This window comes from Lynx rufus, unplaced genomic scaffold, assembly GCF_022079265.1.
Source record: "Lynx rufus isolate CCGP_SWC_20201006 ecotype Redwood Valley unplaced genomic scaffold, mLynRuf1.p SCAF_2, whole genome shotgun sequence".
NCBI lineage: Eukaryota > Metazoa > Chordata > Mammalia > Carnivora > Felidae > Lynx > Lynx rufus.
The window spans coordinates 191,337,648-191,355,883 of record NW_025814834.1 but is presented as its reverse complement, the minus strand read 5'-3'; the positions used below and the strand labels follow the sequence as shown (position 1 = coordinate 191,355,883).

General features: G+C 57.9%; 1 protein-coding gene across 1 annotated transcript; it reads right to left on the bottom strand.

Annotated features, from left to right (window-relative positions):
- Positions 1-1,738: 1,738 nt before the first annotated feature.
- On the bottom strand, positions 1,739-17,088 carry COL9A2 (collagen type IX alpha 2 chain). Its single transcript, XM_047083926.1, has 32 exons — positions 17,017-17,088; positions 15,743-15,817; positions 14,473-14,508; positions 14,324-14,386; positions 13,243-13,296; positions 13,095-13,130; positions 12,969-12,992; positions 12,593-12,646; positions 12,189-12,242; positions 12,035-12,082; positions 11,793-11,849; positions 11,657-11,710; positions 11,300-11,353; positions 10,900-10,953; positions 10,749-10,802; positions 10,576-10,629; positions 8,984-9,037; positions 8,517-8,570; positions 8,230-8,283; positions 7,219-7,263; positions 6,807-6,860; positions 6,151-6,204; positions 5,806-5,859; positions 5,645-5,716; positions 5,348-5,383; positions 5,204-5,248; positions 5,070-5,102; positions 4,708-4,854; positions 4,420-4,474; positions 3,908-4,096; positions 3,024-3,101; positions 1,739-2,586 (listed from the first exon to the last, which is right to left on the bottom strand). The coding sequence occupies exons 1-32, from the start codon at positions 17,086-17,088 to the stop codon at positions 2,387-2,389; spliced, it is 2,067 nt and encodes a 688-aa protein (XP_046939882.1). The 3' UTR covers positions 1,739-2,386.
- Between the last annotated feature and the right edge of the window lie 1,148 nt (positions 17,089-18,236).

The following is an 18,236-nucleotide window of genomic DNA, read 5'->3' as shown; positions in this document are numbered from 1 at the left end:
GTGTGTGTGTGTGTGTGTGTGTGTGTGTGTGTGAGAGAGAGAGAGAGAGAGAGAGAGAGAGAACATTTAAGTTCTATTCTTAGTTTTAATTATATAGGGCAGTGTTATCAGCTGTAGTCACCATGTTACTAGATGCTCACACCCGGCACTGTTTTATGCGCTGGGGAATGGAGCAGCAAATGAAAGACCAAAGTTGCTGCCCTATGGAGCTTATATGATATTGTTGAATAGCAATAAATGCAAAGGAGAGATAATAAAGGGGTATCTGGAATATTGGTGGGGGTGGTGAGAAGGTCATTTTGAGTAAAGACTAGAAACAAGGGCACTGGTTGTGATGGTATTTTGGGAAAAAGCAATCTTTTTGGGGAAGAGCAGGGGGCACAACACTCGTGTGACACAGCATGTTCAAGGAGCAGCATGGGGGCTGGCATGACTGGAGTGGAATATACTGGGGTCCCAGCGTCAACATGAGGTCAGAGAGGCTTAGGAGAGTCATATGGATCATAAGAACATGGGTTTTTCCTTAGTGAAATTCACCCTCCAGGCTGGTGCCTAGGAATCAGCCCCCCTTTCAGCCCCTTCAGATGCCTGAGTCCTAAGGAAGGAGGTGTAACACTTGCATAAGATTTGAAATCCTCCAGTGGACCCAGTCTCTGGAAAGTTGCAGAGAGGGACATGGAAGGAGCCCCAGCCGGCGCATGAGGAAACCTCCAGGAGGCATATACTGGCTAAGCCCAAGGCTTCAGGCACTAGGACAAGTACAGTGACTTGGCTTAGGGAAGGGGGCACCCCCTCCTACTCCCACTCTCTTCCCCTCACCCCCTGAGCCTGTTCCAGCAGCCACAGCAGCCGTGGGGGCTCCTGGGGGAGGGACAGGGGAGCTGGGAGGCTGGGATACAGGATTTGCTAAAGTATTGAGGGCGAGGTCACCCCTGTGGTCCTTGGGGCTACCTCACCTTGTCTGTCCTGTTTGTCATTTGGGATAAGGGGGCTGAGATGTCACTGGGGTGTGTGTGTGTGTGTGTGTGTGTTGAGGCAGGGGAGGGAGGACCGGGGGTGGACTAGTGAGAGGAGTTCTCTGCCCTGCTCTTCGGAGGAAAAGGGTGCCCCAGCTTGTGTGGGGACCTAGTGCCAAGTTTAGGGTGAGGTGTAGGAGGGTCCAGGCTTCAGCAAATGCTTGGACCTCAGGCTGGAGTCCTGTGCCTTCAGGAGGGGCTGAGGCCAGTAGAATGCTTCATTTGGGGGAACAAATACCCAAATCAATAATGGAGCACTGGGATCGGTCACTCTCTGAAAATCAAAGGCTCCCATCCTTGCACGGGTCCAAGGTACCCGCCATGCCCTTTCCTGCTTCTTGGGTGGCCTTGCTGGCCTACAAAGCTGTGAGGCTGGGAGTGCCCAGGGGTACTCAGATCAGATCAGATCTGAGCCAGTCTTCCCTAGACGTCCCGAGTGAAAGTGGCATGAGTGAATGTCACTTCTGCTCTAGTGATCCAGGTCCCACAGACCTGGGAACCCCTGAAGGCAAGAACCAAGTCTTTCAATCTTTCATTACCAGTTCCTGTCCCAGGCCAGCCCACCGTGGGTAGCAGGTCTCACAGAGAACCTTCTGTGCTCTGGGCCTTGGCAAGACACTGGATGTCCCCAGCTGGGACATGGCTGAAGGGATCTGCCCAGTTACACAGCAAGCCACCATCCGGTTCTTCCCACAGATGTTCCTCAAATGTGCCTCCCCTTCAGGAGCCCCTGCCCACCCTGCCCTGACAGTGGCAGCAGGGAAACTCCCATCCTAGTTCGTATCCAAGTCGGGGGCTTTTATTTACAGAAAGGCCTGGATGGATCTCGGGGAAGGGGTGAGGATGGGAGGGGATAATGCCAGGAAGAGAGGGGAGATGGGTGTTTAAATACTCAGATGGGAGGGAGGCAGGGAGGAAATAGTGGGGCTGGCTTAAGGATGGCCACCTCTGGGGAGTCACCCACCAGCCATCACCCAGCAAGTACAGGGGAGGAAGATGGGATCAGGGACGGGCAGAGACCTCAGTCCACCTGCCCCAAAGAAGATGGCCCCTGGAAGATGGCACAGATTAAGGAGACATTTGTTTTGGTAACTTCCGAGTCGTGCTCCAGGAAGGAAAGCCACCCATCTGCTTTGGAGCTGGGACTTTCGGGTGACACTCGCCCTGTCGGTCTCACCTTTTCATTCCAATGCCCTCCCTTTCCTTCCCCCATATTTTAGAATTTCCTTTTTCTCAGGACTCCTGGGTCCCAGATGGAAGGTCCTGGGAAAACTGGCTTCCTGGGCTGAGGGATGGGGTATGTGTCCATCCAGAGGGAACCCAGTCCTTTCCCCCCAGGGTGCCCACCGGGCTCTGTCCCAGCCTCATGCTCATGGCCCTTTGATGGATCCAGGTTCTGTGAGGCGTGCAGAGGCATAGGCCGAGGCTCCAAGGCAGGCCGCAGGCTCACAGAAGCCTGGCAGCCCCATGGGGCCTGGCAGGCCTGGTCGGCCTGCTTCTCCCGGGGCCCCTGGGGATCCCCGAGCTCCATCTTTGCCGTTGATTGCTTGGCCGGGCCGGCCAGGGAGTCCTGTGAAAGGGAGAAGACCGGGACATCAGGGCCACCTCCTGTCTCGGCTGGCTGTAGGATTCTCAGTCCCGTTTTTCAGGGAAGTGGTGGGGGTGGGATGAGGTCAAGGATGAGGCCAGGTAAAAGGGACTGCCCCAGACGGGTTCTGAGAGAGTCGCATTATCCATTACTCCCACCTCCCAATTAGTGAATCTTGGGAGCAAATGCCTTTTCATTTTCCTACATGAAGCAGATTTTGGTACAAGCCAGGATGTCCTCAGAATCCCAGCCAGACCCCACCCAGCAGCTCCCGGGTGCTCCAAAGGGATGCAAAAGCTGGATGTATGAGAATGAGCTGGCTGAGCAAGAGGCCGCCAGGGCAGAGACCCAAGTGTCTGCAGGTCCTGAATCCCAGAGCTGAGGGACAGAACTGCCGCTCGGCAGGGCCAAGGTCTTACCTGGGATCCCCGGGGGCCCAGGCATCCCGGGATGCCCACGTCCCATCTCTCCCCGGTCACCCTTCTCGCCGCGTTTTCCTGCGGAGAAAGAAAGAAGCCTTCACTTTTCACAATTGGAGGATGTTTTTTCTACTTTGGTTGCTATTTCATTTCTATTTCACACACAGCAATTATTCCTGTTTTATGCTAGTTTATAATAGGGGAAAGTTGGAAATGTCTGCAGAACTGGTTAAGTAAGGGAAGGTCCAGACAGGATGGAAGGCTACAGCCATTCAAGTTCATTACAGGAAAGCATCTAATAATAATAATAATGATAGCTAATATTTACTATGTGCCAACTCTACGTAAATTACCTCCACATGTAATCCTCAGGACAATGCTATGAGGTGGTTGTTATTAACATCCCCCATTTTACAGATGATAAATCTAAGGCCCAGGGAGATTATCAGGTAACTTGTCCAAGGTCTATAAGGAGAAAGTGGCAGAGTCTGGACAGACACCTGTCTTGTGACTCTCAAGCTTCCATGCTTTACTACTTTGCTAACTTACCTCCCCGCTTCTAGAGACATGGAAGGATGTCTATGGAGTACCACTAAGCAAATTTATAACAACACCCCCTCCTCCCAAATACCCAAGTTATAAAATAGTACATTCATCTCCATCAATTTTCTACTGAGAAAGCAAGCCCAGGAGTCACATATGACTTCTGGAAAACTTTGCTGAGGGAGTGGGGGAAAGTGTACCTCATCCGGAGAGGGGGAATGATGAAAGAGAAAACAGGAGGCTGAGCCATCAGACCACACAACCCATAACCCAATTGGGGTCTGGCCTTGGCCAAGTCCATACCTGCCCAGTCCCCATCCCCACCATAGAACAGCACTCACCCTTGGGCCCTGTATTGCCAATCTGACCCACGGCTCCCACGATGCCAGGAACACCCCGAGGGCCAGGGTGCCCGTGGGGTCCCTGCTTGCCTGGGTACCCAGGAGGCCCAGGGGGTCCTGGGGGACCCATCATCCCGACCGCACCCAGGGCCTCCCTCTTGGCACTCACAGCGACCTCTGCCAGTTGCTCTGGAAGGGAGGGAGGGAGAGGAGAGGTCTGTGAGATGGGGGTGGGCTCCGTGAAATGGGAAGGCAGAGCGTCCCCCACGAGCCGGGCCCCTAGGGGTGCAGAGGAGAAAGCCCGGTGTTTAATGTCCCATTCCCCCCGGTTTGCGGAAGTCACAGATCCAGCGTGGACAGATGTACATAGGTCCCCGGCCTCTTGGAAGCAGAGCTGGAATGAGCACCCAGGCCTGCAGACCCTTGGGCAGGGCCAAGTGGAGCAGCTCCTGAGGGGTGGCGCCGCGCCGGCTTGGACTGGGAGGAGGAGGGGGTGCTGCCCCCGCCCTCACCTTGCATCATCTTCATCATCACCGCCACGATGTGCTGGTCACTGGCATCTCGGCCCTGCGAGCAGAGAAGGCCTTCCAGGAAGAAGCCCCTGGCCGGCTCCCATTCTCCCACGGAAGTCTGTGCGGCATCGGACAGAAATCCCCCCCGCCGCACCCACCCCCAAGCCGTCCGAGGTGGGGCCTCAGGGAAGCCAGCTGGCTCCGGGGACTCCCAGCCTTTGAGGGGTCAGCCGCGCCCGCAAAGGGATTTCCTACCGGGAGACTCCCCGCTCCTGGGGGCCGACTCACCGCCACGCCCTGTCTCCCCGGCAGTCCCGGCACGCCTCGGTCTCCAGCTAGTCCTCGAGGGCCGGGGGGCCCGGGGTAGCCCTGCACCCCCGGGGCGCCCGCATCCCCGCTGGGGCCCGGGTAGCCGGGTTCTCCGCGGACTCCTTGCTGCCGGGGCGGGGGTGGGGGTGGTGCGGAGCGGCGGTGAGAGTTCGCACGCGCCGGGGAGGGAGAGGGGGAGGGGAGGGGAGAGTGGGGGGTGGGAGGAGGAGGGGGTGGACAGGGAGGAGAAGGGGAGGGGAAGGTGCGGGAGGAGAGGGAGGAGGCCGGGACAGCAGCCGTCGCCGGGCAGCGGGGCGCGGCATCGCGGGGGCTGGACTCACCTGTCCCTTGGGCCCCGGCTCGCCAGACTCGCCCTGCAGGCACAGGGAAGCCGGGTCACGGGCGCTGAAGCCCCAGAGCCCGCCCCCCTCCCTCCCCCCCACCCGCCCCGGCCGCCCCCGCGCGGCCAGCTCACCTTCTCGCCTTTCTCTCCCGGGAGACCGGCCACCCCCCGGTCGCCCTGCAAATTGAGCACAGCGAGTCAGAGCGGCGACGGACCCCCACCCGCCGCCGCCGCTGCCGCCCGGAACGCGGGGGGAGGGGAGACGCTGGTACTCACCACGCCGCCGCGGGGTCCGGTCTTCCCTGGGGAGCCCTGCAGCAAGCGGGCAGTCAGGACTTGGTGAGTTCCCCTCTCCCGGGACGTCTGGTTCCCACCCCCCCCCCCCCCCCCCCCGCAATCCCCGGTCCTGGCCACACCCCTCTGCAGCTCCTCCCTGTCCCCCAGGGCCGCCTGGGACCCGCCCGACATATTTTTCCGCGAAGATCTGGAGGGCTGAGGAAGGACCTAACTGAGCTCCAGCCCCCCCAGGTCCTGAAGCCTCTTGCCCAGGTATTTTCCAGCCCCATTTGGTACCTTGTCTCCCTTGATGCCTGGCAAGCCTTGGGGCCCTGGAATTCCGGGAGGCCCCTGCTCCCCCTTGGGTCCCTGAGGAGAAAAGAACCCAGAGTAGTGTATCAAATGAGGTGTCCAGACATGCTCCCCACTGCCCATCACAGCTGGCCGCCTCCACTAACCTGCCGTCCTTGAGGGCCTGGCTGCCCCACCGGCCCCCTCTCACCCTGGTCACCCTGAAAGAGAGGATGACACACAGGCTGTCAGCAGGGGCACCCCCCTCCTCGGGCGCCCCCTCCAGACCCCAGACCCTGCTGGTCAGGATGCCCTCCATTCCTCCACACCAGCACTGAGGTCCTTTGCTCCACTTTACAGACCAGCAAACTGGGGCCCTTGCGGGGAAGGCCTCACAAGGCTGGGCAGGACTAGGCAGGTGCTGGAGCCGTGGATAGGACCCAGATCCTGGGTCCAGTGGTGCCAGCTGCTGCAAAGGCCCCCAGGGAGGGACCACTGTGCCAGGCACTTACCTTCTGCCCCATGATGCCGCGGGGTCCGATTTCTCCTTGAGGTCCTGGCTCTCCCTGGGGGACAGAAACTGGGAGTGAGGCAATGGGCCTGGTGCATCCCTCCCTTCCACGGCTGGCTAACCCCTACCCTCCCTGGGTCTCAGCTAATTCACTTCATCATTTATCCCCTGTTCTTTGGGTCCCTGTCCTTTTCCTTCAATAGGACCCCACATAGTTGTAGTCAGTCATCATGTGATCATTTATTTAATAGCTGCCTTTTCCACTAAACTGTAAACTCCGAGTACGAGACTGTCTCAGCATCTAACACAGTTGCAGGTATTTGGTGAATGTTTATGGAATGAATGAATGAATGAATGAATGACTCTGCTGGATTCTTAGCCCCAGTCAACTTGGCCATCTGAGGATGTCATACCCATATAGAACAGAACCAATCCCGCCATCACCACACTGTACATAGAGAAACAAGGACCCAGAATGGAAAAGGGGTATCTCCCTGGGTCAGTGGGTCAGTGACATAGCCCAGACTGGCATTCAGGCCCCCCTAAACTAGGGCTTCACCCCACACTCTCACCCAGGCTGCATATGCTGAGTGCAGGGTCTTCAGACCTGGGAGGGGGACTAATGCAAGAGCCCTGTGTCAGGGAAGGGACACTTACCTCCTTCCCAGGAGGACCAGAGAATCCAGGGAGGCCCTGCTGGCCTGGCTCCCCCTGCAGGAAAACAGTTTTCAGGTCAGTCTGGGGGGTCTAGTCAAGCTCTTGATCTTGCAGAAGCCTGATGAACCCTAAACAGAATCTAGAACCAAATGAGTTGGGGAAAAGGTGTTCTTGGTCAGGTCTTTTGGAGTCCATTTATTTTCCTGTTTGTTTCTCCTCTGGTTGGGAGCCATGCCATCCTGTTTCCACAGAGGGCTGAGGGGAGCGGCATGAAGGAAGTGCTTAGGCACTGTTGTTGAGCCGGGGGTGAGGCCTGGGCCTTAGGGTCTTTTAGCCATGCCCCTGGACCCTGCCCCCCAGGCTCCCTTGCTCAGATGAAGCCAATCCTGTCCCCAGCTTGAGGTCACCTTACCTTGTCTCCAGGACCTCCTTTTGTCCCAGGCTGGCCCGGCACACCCTGGAGAAAGAAGATGACATCAGTTTCTATCCTGGCACTGGGGAGCCCCAGGAACCTCCCATCCCCATTCCAGATCCCCTCCCTTCCTCAGCCCTGGCTTGTGGGAGCTGAACAACAGAAGGCCCAGACATGGCATCACAGAGTTGACTGTACCCTGAGCCCTGGTGGGAGAGGACGGGGGTACAGAGGGGCCTATAGTCTATGGGGAGAAGAGAAGCACCCTGTGTTCTCAGGCACATGTAAATGCCTACAGGAACACAATCTGCACACAGGCATGTTATCAGGCTTTGGCCTCAGCACCTCCAGCAGGGAGGCAGGGGGCGTCCCATGGACTGGGCTTCCAGAAGGTGTGCGATGGAGGTGGCCCTGAATGGTGAGAAGGCACAGAGAGGTAGGGAAGGGCATTCCAAGTAGAAGCACGTGCAAAGGCCTGAAGGTGTAGGGGTAGAAGAGGCAAGGCAGGGTTCCCTGAGAAAGGAGAGGACACGGAGGGGCCATGGCTGGTGAAGATGGAAGGGTATGGTGGGGTCAGATTATGGTGGCCTTGAATGCTAAAGTGAGCTGTGAGGACAAGCCTTGTAGCTGTCCTGTTCACAACTTTCTCTGCCTCTCAGTGCACCCTGGGGACTCAGTAACCATGTCTTGAATGACTGGATGGAGTGACTTTCCTGGAGGCAGTGAGGGCCATGAAAAGTGCCTTAGTGGGAAATAACCAACATGGAGAATTAGAATGATCAAAGAGAAGGCTAGAGCAACTGTCCAAATGATGAGGCCTAAGCCAGGCCAGGGGCCACAGAGGTGGTGATGAGGTCTGGGCTGATTGGGAACAAGGACTAGAGCAAGATCCCTGGGTGTGTGGATTTCCACCTCATCAACCACTCATGCCACCATGGGGAAGTGGTCAACACTGAGCAGGAGAAGCAATTTGCCCCTGGGGCCGCCCCTGGGACTCCACCCCGTACTCACCGCTAGGCCCTGGTGGCCTTGGTTTCCTGGCCGCCCCGCCTGTCCTGCGCTGCCCTGGGAGAGACAGAGAACCAGAGGCACAAGTGAAAACTCCAGCTAGAGGGTCCATGGCTTCTGCCCCCGTGCAAGTAAGGAAACTGAGGCCCAGAGGCAAGCAGGGATGCATCAGTGGCACACTTGAGGATCCCAGGCTCCTACGCCTCCAGGATCAGTGTGATGAGACTCAGGGCCTGAGCTGGGAGGAACCCTGACCACTCCCCAACTCTACCGGCAATCCCCACTCATACCTTCATGCCAGGTGTGCCTGGGGTCCCATCCTTGCCGTCGATGCCTGGGGGGCCCTGCTCAGAAGGAAAGTGGGGAGATGCCTGGGGTCAGGCCACCCACCCATGTCCCTCTGTGACAGCTGCAGTCAGTGTGTAGGTAGGAAGTGGGTCTGGTTATCTCAGGAACCCCCACCAGCCAACTGAGTGGGGGGGGGGCAGAAATGGGAAGAGGATTTGGGGGGATGGGCCACAGTCCTTCCTCAGTGGATGACAAGTGTCCCAGATTGCTGCAAGCTTCCCCAAACCTCTGCTACATCACCACCCCATTTACAGGTGAAAGAACTAAGGCACAGAAAGAGGGCCTCTCCCAAGGTCACAGAGCCAACCCGTCAGCAACAGAGCTCAATCCAGAATCTCAGGCTCCTCGTCCTCTGAAGCTTGGACAGAGTTGACCCCGCTCTCTGTCTGGGTAAGCCTGGGCCACTTACGGTTGCTCCCTTCGGGCCTGTTATTCCCTGGGGTCCTCGAACACCTTGGCTGCCCTGCAAAGTAGATAGAAATGAGGTCACCTTCGAGATGCTGAACCCCTGTCGGGCTGATCAGAGAGGGGAGCACTGAGAACAGGGACCTCCAGCTCTCAGGGTCCCTCTTGGCACAGGCCACATTGTGTAGGGGCTGGAGAAGAGGGGCCTGAGGCCCAGAGGGGAGGGAGTAGAGGTCAGCGCCAAGCTAATGGGACTGGGCTGGGCTGGGCTGGGCAAGTGCAGGGATAGGAACCAGCACTCACTGAGACCTCACCTGGGCTCTGAGCTCCACTTATATGAAGGAACACAACCAAATACAATGTGTGGACTTTGGGTCTTGATTTGAACAAGAACCCTGAAGAGACATTTTGAGACAATTGGGAAACACTGAACATAGACTGATATTAAGGAATAACTGATATTTGCTGATATTAAGGAATAATTGATAATCTTGTTGGTATGAAAGTGAATGATATGTGAGAAAAAGCCCTTATTTTTAAGATATACAGACAGAAGTATTTAGGAGTGAAATGACATGATGTTGAGGCAAAGATTTGCTTGAAAATATCAACAACAGGGGCACCTGGGTGGCTCAGTCAGTTGGGTGCCCGGTTCTTGGTTTTGGCTTAGGTCATGATTTCACAGTTCGTGGGATTGAGCCCCGTGTCAGGCTCTGCTCTGAGCATGAAGCCTGCTTGGGATTCTCTCTCTCCGTCTCTCTCTGCCCCTCCCCCACTAGAGCTATCTCTCTCTCCCTCTCTCTCTCTCTCAAAGTAAATAATATTTTTTTAAAAAAAGGAAGGATATAAAATATCAGCAACAAAGTGGTGGATTGAATAGGGCAAAGTGTCAATTTGGGGAAACAGGTATATAGAAATTCAGTGTATAATTCTCTCTACTTTTACATGTGTTTAAAAACTTAACATAAAAAACTTTTAAGAAAGTTTAGTTACTGCTCAGTTTTTCTATAAACTCAGAACGCTCAAAAGAAATAGTCTATTAATTTTTTTAAAAAGTTAAGAGAACTGGGATATAGACCAAATCCCATTAGCCCCATGGCTGATTTGCTGGAATTTCATTGTCTGGCCACAGCGAGCGTGGGACTGGATCCTATGCCTTCTCCCAAATTGAATGTGATCAGCACAGGCTGGGCTTGCAGGAGTGGGGGCTGGTGGGGTGCCTGGGCTCCCAGCACAGAGGCTCCTGCCCCGCACAGATCACTCACCTGCACAGATACACAGGGTAACGCACACACACATGCACACACTTGCAGACATACAAAGTACAGAAGCAGAGTAACTCACGCACACACCCCCATACATTCGCACAGACACTCAGAGTAACACACACACATGCACCTGCAAAGACACACACAAAGCAACACATTCGTGCGCACCCATACGAACACAGAGTGACGCACGCACACACAACCATGCATCCGCATGGAAAGAGTAACACACACACACACACACACACACACTTGCACACGAGCCGTGGGTGGCCCCCCCAGTACTCTCCAGGGACCCTGGCTGGACAAAGGGTGGCTGAGGACTCACCACATCGCCCTTCTCCCCGGCTCGGCCTGGCGGCCCCCGTGGACCTTCCTCACCCTGGCAAGAAGGACAAACAGGCATCCAGATCACATGGGCTCAGGGGGCCCCACTCCCTTTGCAGCCCCAGGAGCTCCAGCCTGGAGGAGGTATGTGTGCAGGAGCAAGAGGACACTTACTGGTGACCCAGCAGCACCAATGGAGCCCACCATGCCTTTGTACCCACGAGGACCCTGGGGAGAGAAAAGAGTTACAGTCAGTTCTGGCTGGACCCCAGAGGCCAGGGGGCTGTTCATGACAGCTCTTGCAGGACACCCCCGACTTACTTACCGTCTCTCCTTTGGGTCCCTCCATGCCTGGGTAGCCCCTGATGCCCTGGGGACCCTGTCAAGACACAAGAATGACAGCAATGGCGATTTCAAGGCTCCTCTGAGGCGGGCAGCATAGTCCCTATCTCAGAGAGGGGACACTGAGGCTCAGAGATGGGGAGGGACTCACCAGGGTCACTCAAGGGGACAGAGGCAAAACCTGGGCCTCAGCTGAGTCTTCTGGCTGACAGCTTTGGTGCCTGTCCCCCAATTTCTGACAGTCAGCCTCCCTCTCTCCACCCAGAGACGTGCCAACTGGACACAGGTGTTTCTTTTACAGGTTAAAGGCCAGAGCAAGGGAATGGCGCCACTAAGATCCCTTAGGATGAGGAGAGGGGGGTCCCGGGAGGAGCATTCCTTACCGGTGGTCCAGGGATGCCTTGCTCTCCAGAGGCACCCACGTCTCCCTTGGGACCCTGTGGGGCAGGAATGAGTGATCAGACAGGCAGGCAGATCGAGAGAAAAACATACAGACATCCAAAGATACCGTCCCTTTCCCAGAAAAAGCAGACAGGAAGGACCCTAGAACCCGTGGGAAAAGGGAGGCCCAGCAAAGAGAAGGTACTTGTCCAGAGACACGCTGACCTGGAATATAGGCCTCTTGCTTCTCAGCTCAGTGCCCAGAGACCCACAGGGGAAGGAGAAGGGATGAAGAAGGGGCGGTCCCTGTAAGACCCTCTTCACACACACCTCTGTAGCCCTCTGTTCCTCATACTCACGGGCCTCCCCTGGCGGCCAGAATCTCCCAGAACCCCGCGTTTGCCAGGATGCCCCTGAAGGCAAGGAGGGAACTCAGTGTGAGGTCGCCTCCCAACCACCTGCTCTGCCCTCCAAGGACTTGGGCCAGTAGCTCACCTTCACTCCCTGCAGCCCTGGGGGGCCTTTCACACCCGCCGGACAGTTGGTTGGACACTGGAAAGAAAATCCCGCCAGGTTCTGTGGTCACCGGCCTGCCCTGTCTTGCCAACTCCCAGACCCTCCTCTCACCCCACTTGGCTGAACCTCCGTGGGGCAGCCCCTCGCCATCCCACTGACTCTACCTCCAAAGCCGACCCACCCCTTCCCCACGTTAGACCTGCCCCAGGGCCTCCTCTCACCAAGAAATCCGCACTGCCTTCCAGACCCTGGATGGTTCCTGGGCGGCCCTGAGAGGAGATATATGGAGATGAAGCCTGACCTGAACCTTTCCCACCTCAGGCTTGTGCCAAAGACCCTCATCCTTCCCCATGCGGGAAGTCTGGGGACACTTACCGGTTTGCCAGGTGGCCCCGGGGGCCCTGGTGGCCCCTCTGGTCCAGGATCCCCCTGGAAACAAGATGGGCCAAGATCACACTCCTGTCCGGCTCTTCCAGGGTCACTCTGCCCCCTCCTCCAGTCCCCGATACTGTCCTGTCCACCCTGTCCTCCAGGTCACCTTCTGAGATCTGAGATCTTGGGGAGATAAGAGGCCTAATTGCAGGGAGTGGCCCCAGCCCTTGGCTTTCCTGAACCACCTACAGCAAGGTGGGCTCAGCGGGAGAGGCTTCTGCCCCAGACCTGAAGGAGCTCCCTGCTGGCCAGAAGCAGGCCCAGGAGCTGCTGGAGAGACTCCAGCTTGCCAGCTTGGAGGTTAGAGGGCAGGAGGCAGAGTGAGCAGAGGGGTGGCTGGGGCTCACCTTGGGGCCTGTGATTCCAATCTCACCAGGGAGGCCAACAGGTCCAGGTGGTCCCTAGGAGGAAAGCTGTCACTGGCTAGGATGCCTTGGAGGTTTAGCCCACCCTGATACCAAGGTAGGGATAGGCACCTAGAAGCCCCTTCTCCACTTTTACTTTGGAACCAAGCCCAGAGAGACTGACAACTTAGGGCTTTAAGGGCCATAGAATCCCAGAGGCAGCAGGTAGGCCCAGAGTGAGCTGGCCCAGAGTTCTCCGGGAAGTCTGCCTGTTCTGGACACCATCACAGGATGCTGGCCCCTCCCCTTGATGGCCCGTCCTTCTGTATCCTCCTTCCCCAAGAGTCCCAGGGACCCTGTCCCATCCAGAAGGACTTACAGGAGGTCCAGCAAAGCCAGGGCCCTGGAACAGAAGGAAAGGAAATTGGGTTCATGGCTCCTTCTGCAAGTCCCCCCCTCTACCCACAAAGGGTCCCTTGAAGCCCTTGCAGGTTATTATACTCACTGGCAGGCCAGGGGGACCTGGGAGGCCGGGCTGGCCCTGCAAGAGCAAGGGGAGAGGTTCAGAGGCTGGGGTCTCCTAGGTCTCTGCTCCTCTCTACCACAGCCCCGTCCTTGGATGGCCCAAGCTGAGTCCCTAGCAGGCCACTTACCTTGACTCCAGGGATCCCCATGGGGCCAGGCTCCCCCTTGGCTCCAGTCAGACCCTGGGGAAGAAACAGAAGGTAGATCAGTGAAGGGCAAACTTGTTCCCTGAACCACAGGAGAGGGCAGGGCCTGAAGTCTCTCCTGGGCAGGCCCCAGCTGCTTCCCACCCCACTCCATGAAGGTCAAGTGACTGCAACACTGCTTTCCCCTCCCCCAGTGCTCACAGCAACCCTGGGAGACAGGAAGGCAGAAGGATTACTCTTTCATGAAAGATGAGAAACCAAGGCCCCAAGATTTGTCTGCACAGGCCTCACACCTCCCAGCTGAGGAGTCTAGAAGACCTACATGTAGGTCTGGATTGGCCATTTTCTTGACGTCTGTCTGCCCTTGGCAACTTTTTCCAAGCCTTAGTGTTCACATCTCCAAAATGGGTTAATCATGTTTACCTCTCTGGATGGATGTGAGAACCAATATGCCAGTGGAAGGCAGTGTGTTTCTTAATCTTTGCAGGTTGTGGAAAATTTGGAGGGGTTCTGGTGGCTGTTCATAGCCATGATGACCCTCTTGAGCCAACAGGGCAAAGGCAACTCATGGGACCTCTTTCTCCTCCCATCTTTTAGTGACTGACCCAGGTGTATTCCTCAATCAGATGACTGTCTCAATGGTTCTAGCTGTGTCCAGGAGCCTGTGACCTTGGGGCTCCTGGGAATTCTGTGGTATTGACGAATAATGTTCCTCTCCTGCATTGCTCCTGGGGCCGCGAGGGGGTAGTAGGGAAGGGAATGGGGAAGGAAAGGACAGCTCCATGCACAGTGTTCAATCTGCTACTTGGAGGCTGGAAATGTGAGACTAAATCCTGGCTGCTACAGATGAACAGAACCCCTGTTTGGACCCCCATGTGCCTGTGATTCATGCTCCTGGGGTGGCTGTGGGGTCACAAGTCATATGGAGGTGAAGGGAACTCATAGCTATAGTCTCCACCTTGCTGCCCTGCTCTGAACAGAAGAGAGAGAAGATGCCAGAATTGGACTCTGGAAGTCAGTGAGTGGAGCCCCAACTGGCTTTACCAGACACTCAGGTACTCACATCAATCCCAGGCTTCCCGTCTGGCCCATCTGGCCCCGCTTTGCCAGGTTCTCCCTTAGGTCCCTTAACAACAGAGGTGGGGCAAATATTAGCCAGGGGAGGGCAAGAACTAGAAAGGTCAAAGGTCAAAGAGGAAAAAAAGCACTCACCGGAGGCCCAGCTTTCCCAGGGGGCCCCTTGTCACCCTGTAAGATAGGAGTTGGTTAGACAGCACCCTGTGGCTCATGCTACCCCAAATGGGCAGCCCTGGCTGGCTGGCCCCACATCCCCTCTCCTCACTTTCTTCTCTTCTGTCCTGCATCCCCTCAGCCTTGCTTTTTTTTTTTCTTTTTGAAAATAGCTCCCTTTCCCTCAAAAAAAAAAAAAAAATCATAGATGGATTGAGACCAACCCCAGCCAGGTTGGAGAGGTGCTGTTAACGTGCAAGCGGGTTATAGACACATAGATGTTGGTAAGGTGCCAGTTAGAAGACCCGCAGATAAGGTTGTGGGCTCCAAGTTACCTCAGAGAGTGGGTGTCTCTTGGATTTGGGCAAGTGTGGGAGAAACTGGGACTTTCAGAAAAACATGAAAGGGAGGTGAACTGGGTGGGGAGCAGCTCTTTTCTGGATTGGGGTCAGGAAAAGAAGAGACTGGGGCAAGAGCAAGGACCAAGACAGCCTATGAAGAGGGTCGATTCAATCTGTTCCTAAGGCAGAAAGGATCTCCTTCCCCGGTGACAAAGGACCCATGGTGGAGGACAGCCAGGGCCTGTGGAGTTATATGCAGGCCGAGAGGACTTCAGGCAGTTCAGGGCCTGCAGCCGCCAGAGAGTCTGGCAGGGACCCAGCGCCCAGTGTTTGGAGGGTGGGGGCGCCAGGTTGAATAGAAGTCTGTCCAGATGGGTAAACATGGAGCTGACCTCCTGGGGGAGCCTCCTGAATGAGGCATTTAACCCTCACCATGCTAGGGAGAGCAGGGAACAAACCCTGCTGATTCTAAATCGGGAGGAAAATGCAAAGGAAGAGACAGGAGTCTGGTTCAGCTGGTCAGCGGTCTGACCAAGGTTCCCAAGCCACCCTGAAGAAGAATGCAGACGTGCCAGGGGGCAGGGCAAGGCGTCTCCCACCCCCCCCCCCAAAAAAAAGGGAGAGTAGGGGTGGGGGATAAGGAATCGCTTTGAGCTGCGGCCGGCAGACGGAACAGCAGCTCCTTGTCCGCCGGCGGCTATAACGGGCTTTGCATCTCAGCGCTAGTTTTGAGGTTTCCCAGAACAAACGGGCTCCTTGTGGCGTAGGCCGGCGCCGCTTACTGACAACAGGGGGCGCTGCATCTCCAGGCACCCACCCCACCGCCGCCGCCGCTCACAAAGTTCGCCTTTGTCCGCGGCCTCCCCCCCACTCCGCACCCCCCCCCCCCGCCGCCCAGGTTGGAGACTTACGTCGATGCCGTCAGATCCAGGCACTCCCGGCGGCCCTGGGGGGCCCGGGGGCCCAGGTTCTCCGGGCGGACCTCTCTGAAAACACACAGAGGCGTGCAGCCCTCAGACTGTGCAGGGAGCCGGGCGTCCCAGCGGCGAGCCTCCCCGGGAAACGCAAGCGCCCTTGCGTTTATTGAGAACCTAGTGTGCACCGCACTGTGTACCACTACATGTACCGTCTTTTGGAACGCTCAGAACTGTCAGGCGGATACTATTACGAGCCCCAGTTTGCAGTTGAGGAAGCAGGCTCAGAAGGATTATGAATGATCACAGAGAGTAAGTGGTGGAGCTGGGGCCGCCGGTCTCCTTCCACCGGACCGCGCTGCCCTTGGGCTGTCGCGGTGGGGAAGAGATGGAGATGCCGACGGCGCAAGTGAATCACAGATGGTAGGCGAGGCGGTGCCCAGCAGACTGCTGGCTCCAGTGAACGGTTGCTCGTATTATTCTTTTTAGATGAACAACAGGTATACATGGTGAGTAGGTACCCCTCCCTCTCGCTCGAAAGGAAAGTGGGGGAGGCGCAAGGAGAGGGGGCGTAGGAAAGGGAGGCCCGTTCTCCCTCCCCCTCAGAGCAACCCTCTCCCAGCGCCGTTCCTCCCTCGGGTTGCCCTCGTTTGGGGGCCAGCCCCGACCCAGGCAGGGGTCGCGCGCCTGCCTGGTGCCCGCGCCCTCCCCTGGCCGAGAAGTGCCAGGCTGGTGCCCGGGCCCGGCCCCATCGCGCCCCTGTCCCGTTAGGCCCCCAGCACCCCCACCCCCGGCGGCCCTCCGCGGCGCGACGGGGGCGCGGGAGTGGGAGCCGGGCCGAGGGGCAGCGGCCGGCCCGAGCGGCGTCTGGCTGGAGCCGGGGCCCCCGGGGAGGAGGCGGGGCGGAGGCTCCGGAGCCCTGTGAATGGGCACCATTGTCTCCCCCGCCACCTGGGCTCTCGGGGCTGCCAGGACCGGGCGCCAGCTCCTGGCCACGCTGCCGGTCCCAGGCTGGGCCGAGCGTCCCCCGGCAGGGTCCCTCTGGCTCCCCGGCTCGTCCGCCTCCCTTCGCGGCGCCTGGACGCGCCCCCGAGCGCACCCACCGAGGGGACGCGCGCCACGGGGCCGTACGAACCCGAGGGGGGCGTCAGGGGGGTGCGCCAGGGTAGCGGGCAGACAGGCCGAGCCCTTCACTAGCCTCCTGGGTCCCGCACCCCGGACCCCCCCACTCCGCACCCTGGCCCCGGCGTGGCGGCGGCCGCGGGACTTACGATCTGCGCCAGGGCGAGCACGAGCACCTGGAGGAGCACCAGGAGGCTGCGGGGGGCGGCCGCGGCGGCCATGGCGGGCGGCGGGGTCGCGGAGGACGGGTGCCCGGGTCCACGCTCGCACCGGCCCGCAGAGGCTCCGGGCACGGCGGCGCTGGCTGCTCTCGGACGGGCCGGGCCGGGCCGCCTGGATATGCGGCGGGGCGGGGCGGGGACCCGCGGGGTCTGTCACCTGAGAGGGCCGGGGGAGGGAGGCCGGCGCCCTGTGCCCAGCTCCGCCCCGCTCCGTCCGGCAGCCAGTGCCCACCCTCTGCCCTCCGAGGAGCGGCCGGGGTGCAGGACTGAGACCGTCGTCCCATTTCTCCCGGAGGCCGTCGGAGGTCCCCCTCCAGCCTGACCTTCAAGGCCCAGCACCTTCCCCCGGACCCGCAGCCCGCGCCCCATCGCTGGCCGGGTGGTCAGCCACTTCTGCCTGCGAGCCCTGGCCTGGGTCCTTCCTCTCTCCTCCAGGGCCCGGGCCCAGAGCGAGTTTTTAGGTTCTGCAGACCCTGTCTGTAACATAGGCACCACTTTGTTCAACTTCACACACAGTCAGGCCTCTTCTCTATGAGAACCTACCAAAGCCCTTCCTGGATCAGCCATCCCGTGAATACCCCTGTCCACCTTTTCCTTCTTGCTTCCCTCCCCCCGCCCCAACTCTATAATGGAATTGACTGTGCATCACCTCCAAACTCCTTCATTTCCCTCTCATCTCCCTGCTTCCGCCCCAGCAGGGAGATACGTCTCTTGGAGGTCGCCAGTGGGGCCCAGCCCCTCTTTAGTAACCCTCTCTCCACTCCCCCCACCCCCCACCGCCCAGGAGGCTGTTGGCTCCTGGAGCTGCCCTTGGCCATTCTCTCCTTGAAGCTTCCACCGTCCAGCCCTCCTCCTTCTATTGCCTTCTTCTATTGCCTTTTCTTCACTGCAGCTTTATCTTTAAGCACCACAGTCTCTAGCTCTGGGCCTTCTTTCTCATTCGGGGTGATCTCCTCCACCTTCATGGAAACAGCCACCACCTTATTTACCAGTTTCCAAAGCCTACCTACCCAGCATCACCTCTCTTCCAGTCTTAGCTTCCTTTCCATTCACTTAAGTAACATTGGCAGGGTGATTTGGAATCAGACTGTCACTAGCCATGACCACAGACACCTGACACTATATGATGTCTCAGTTGCCTCATCTGT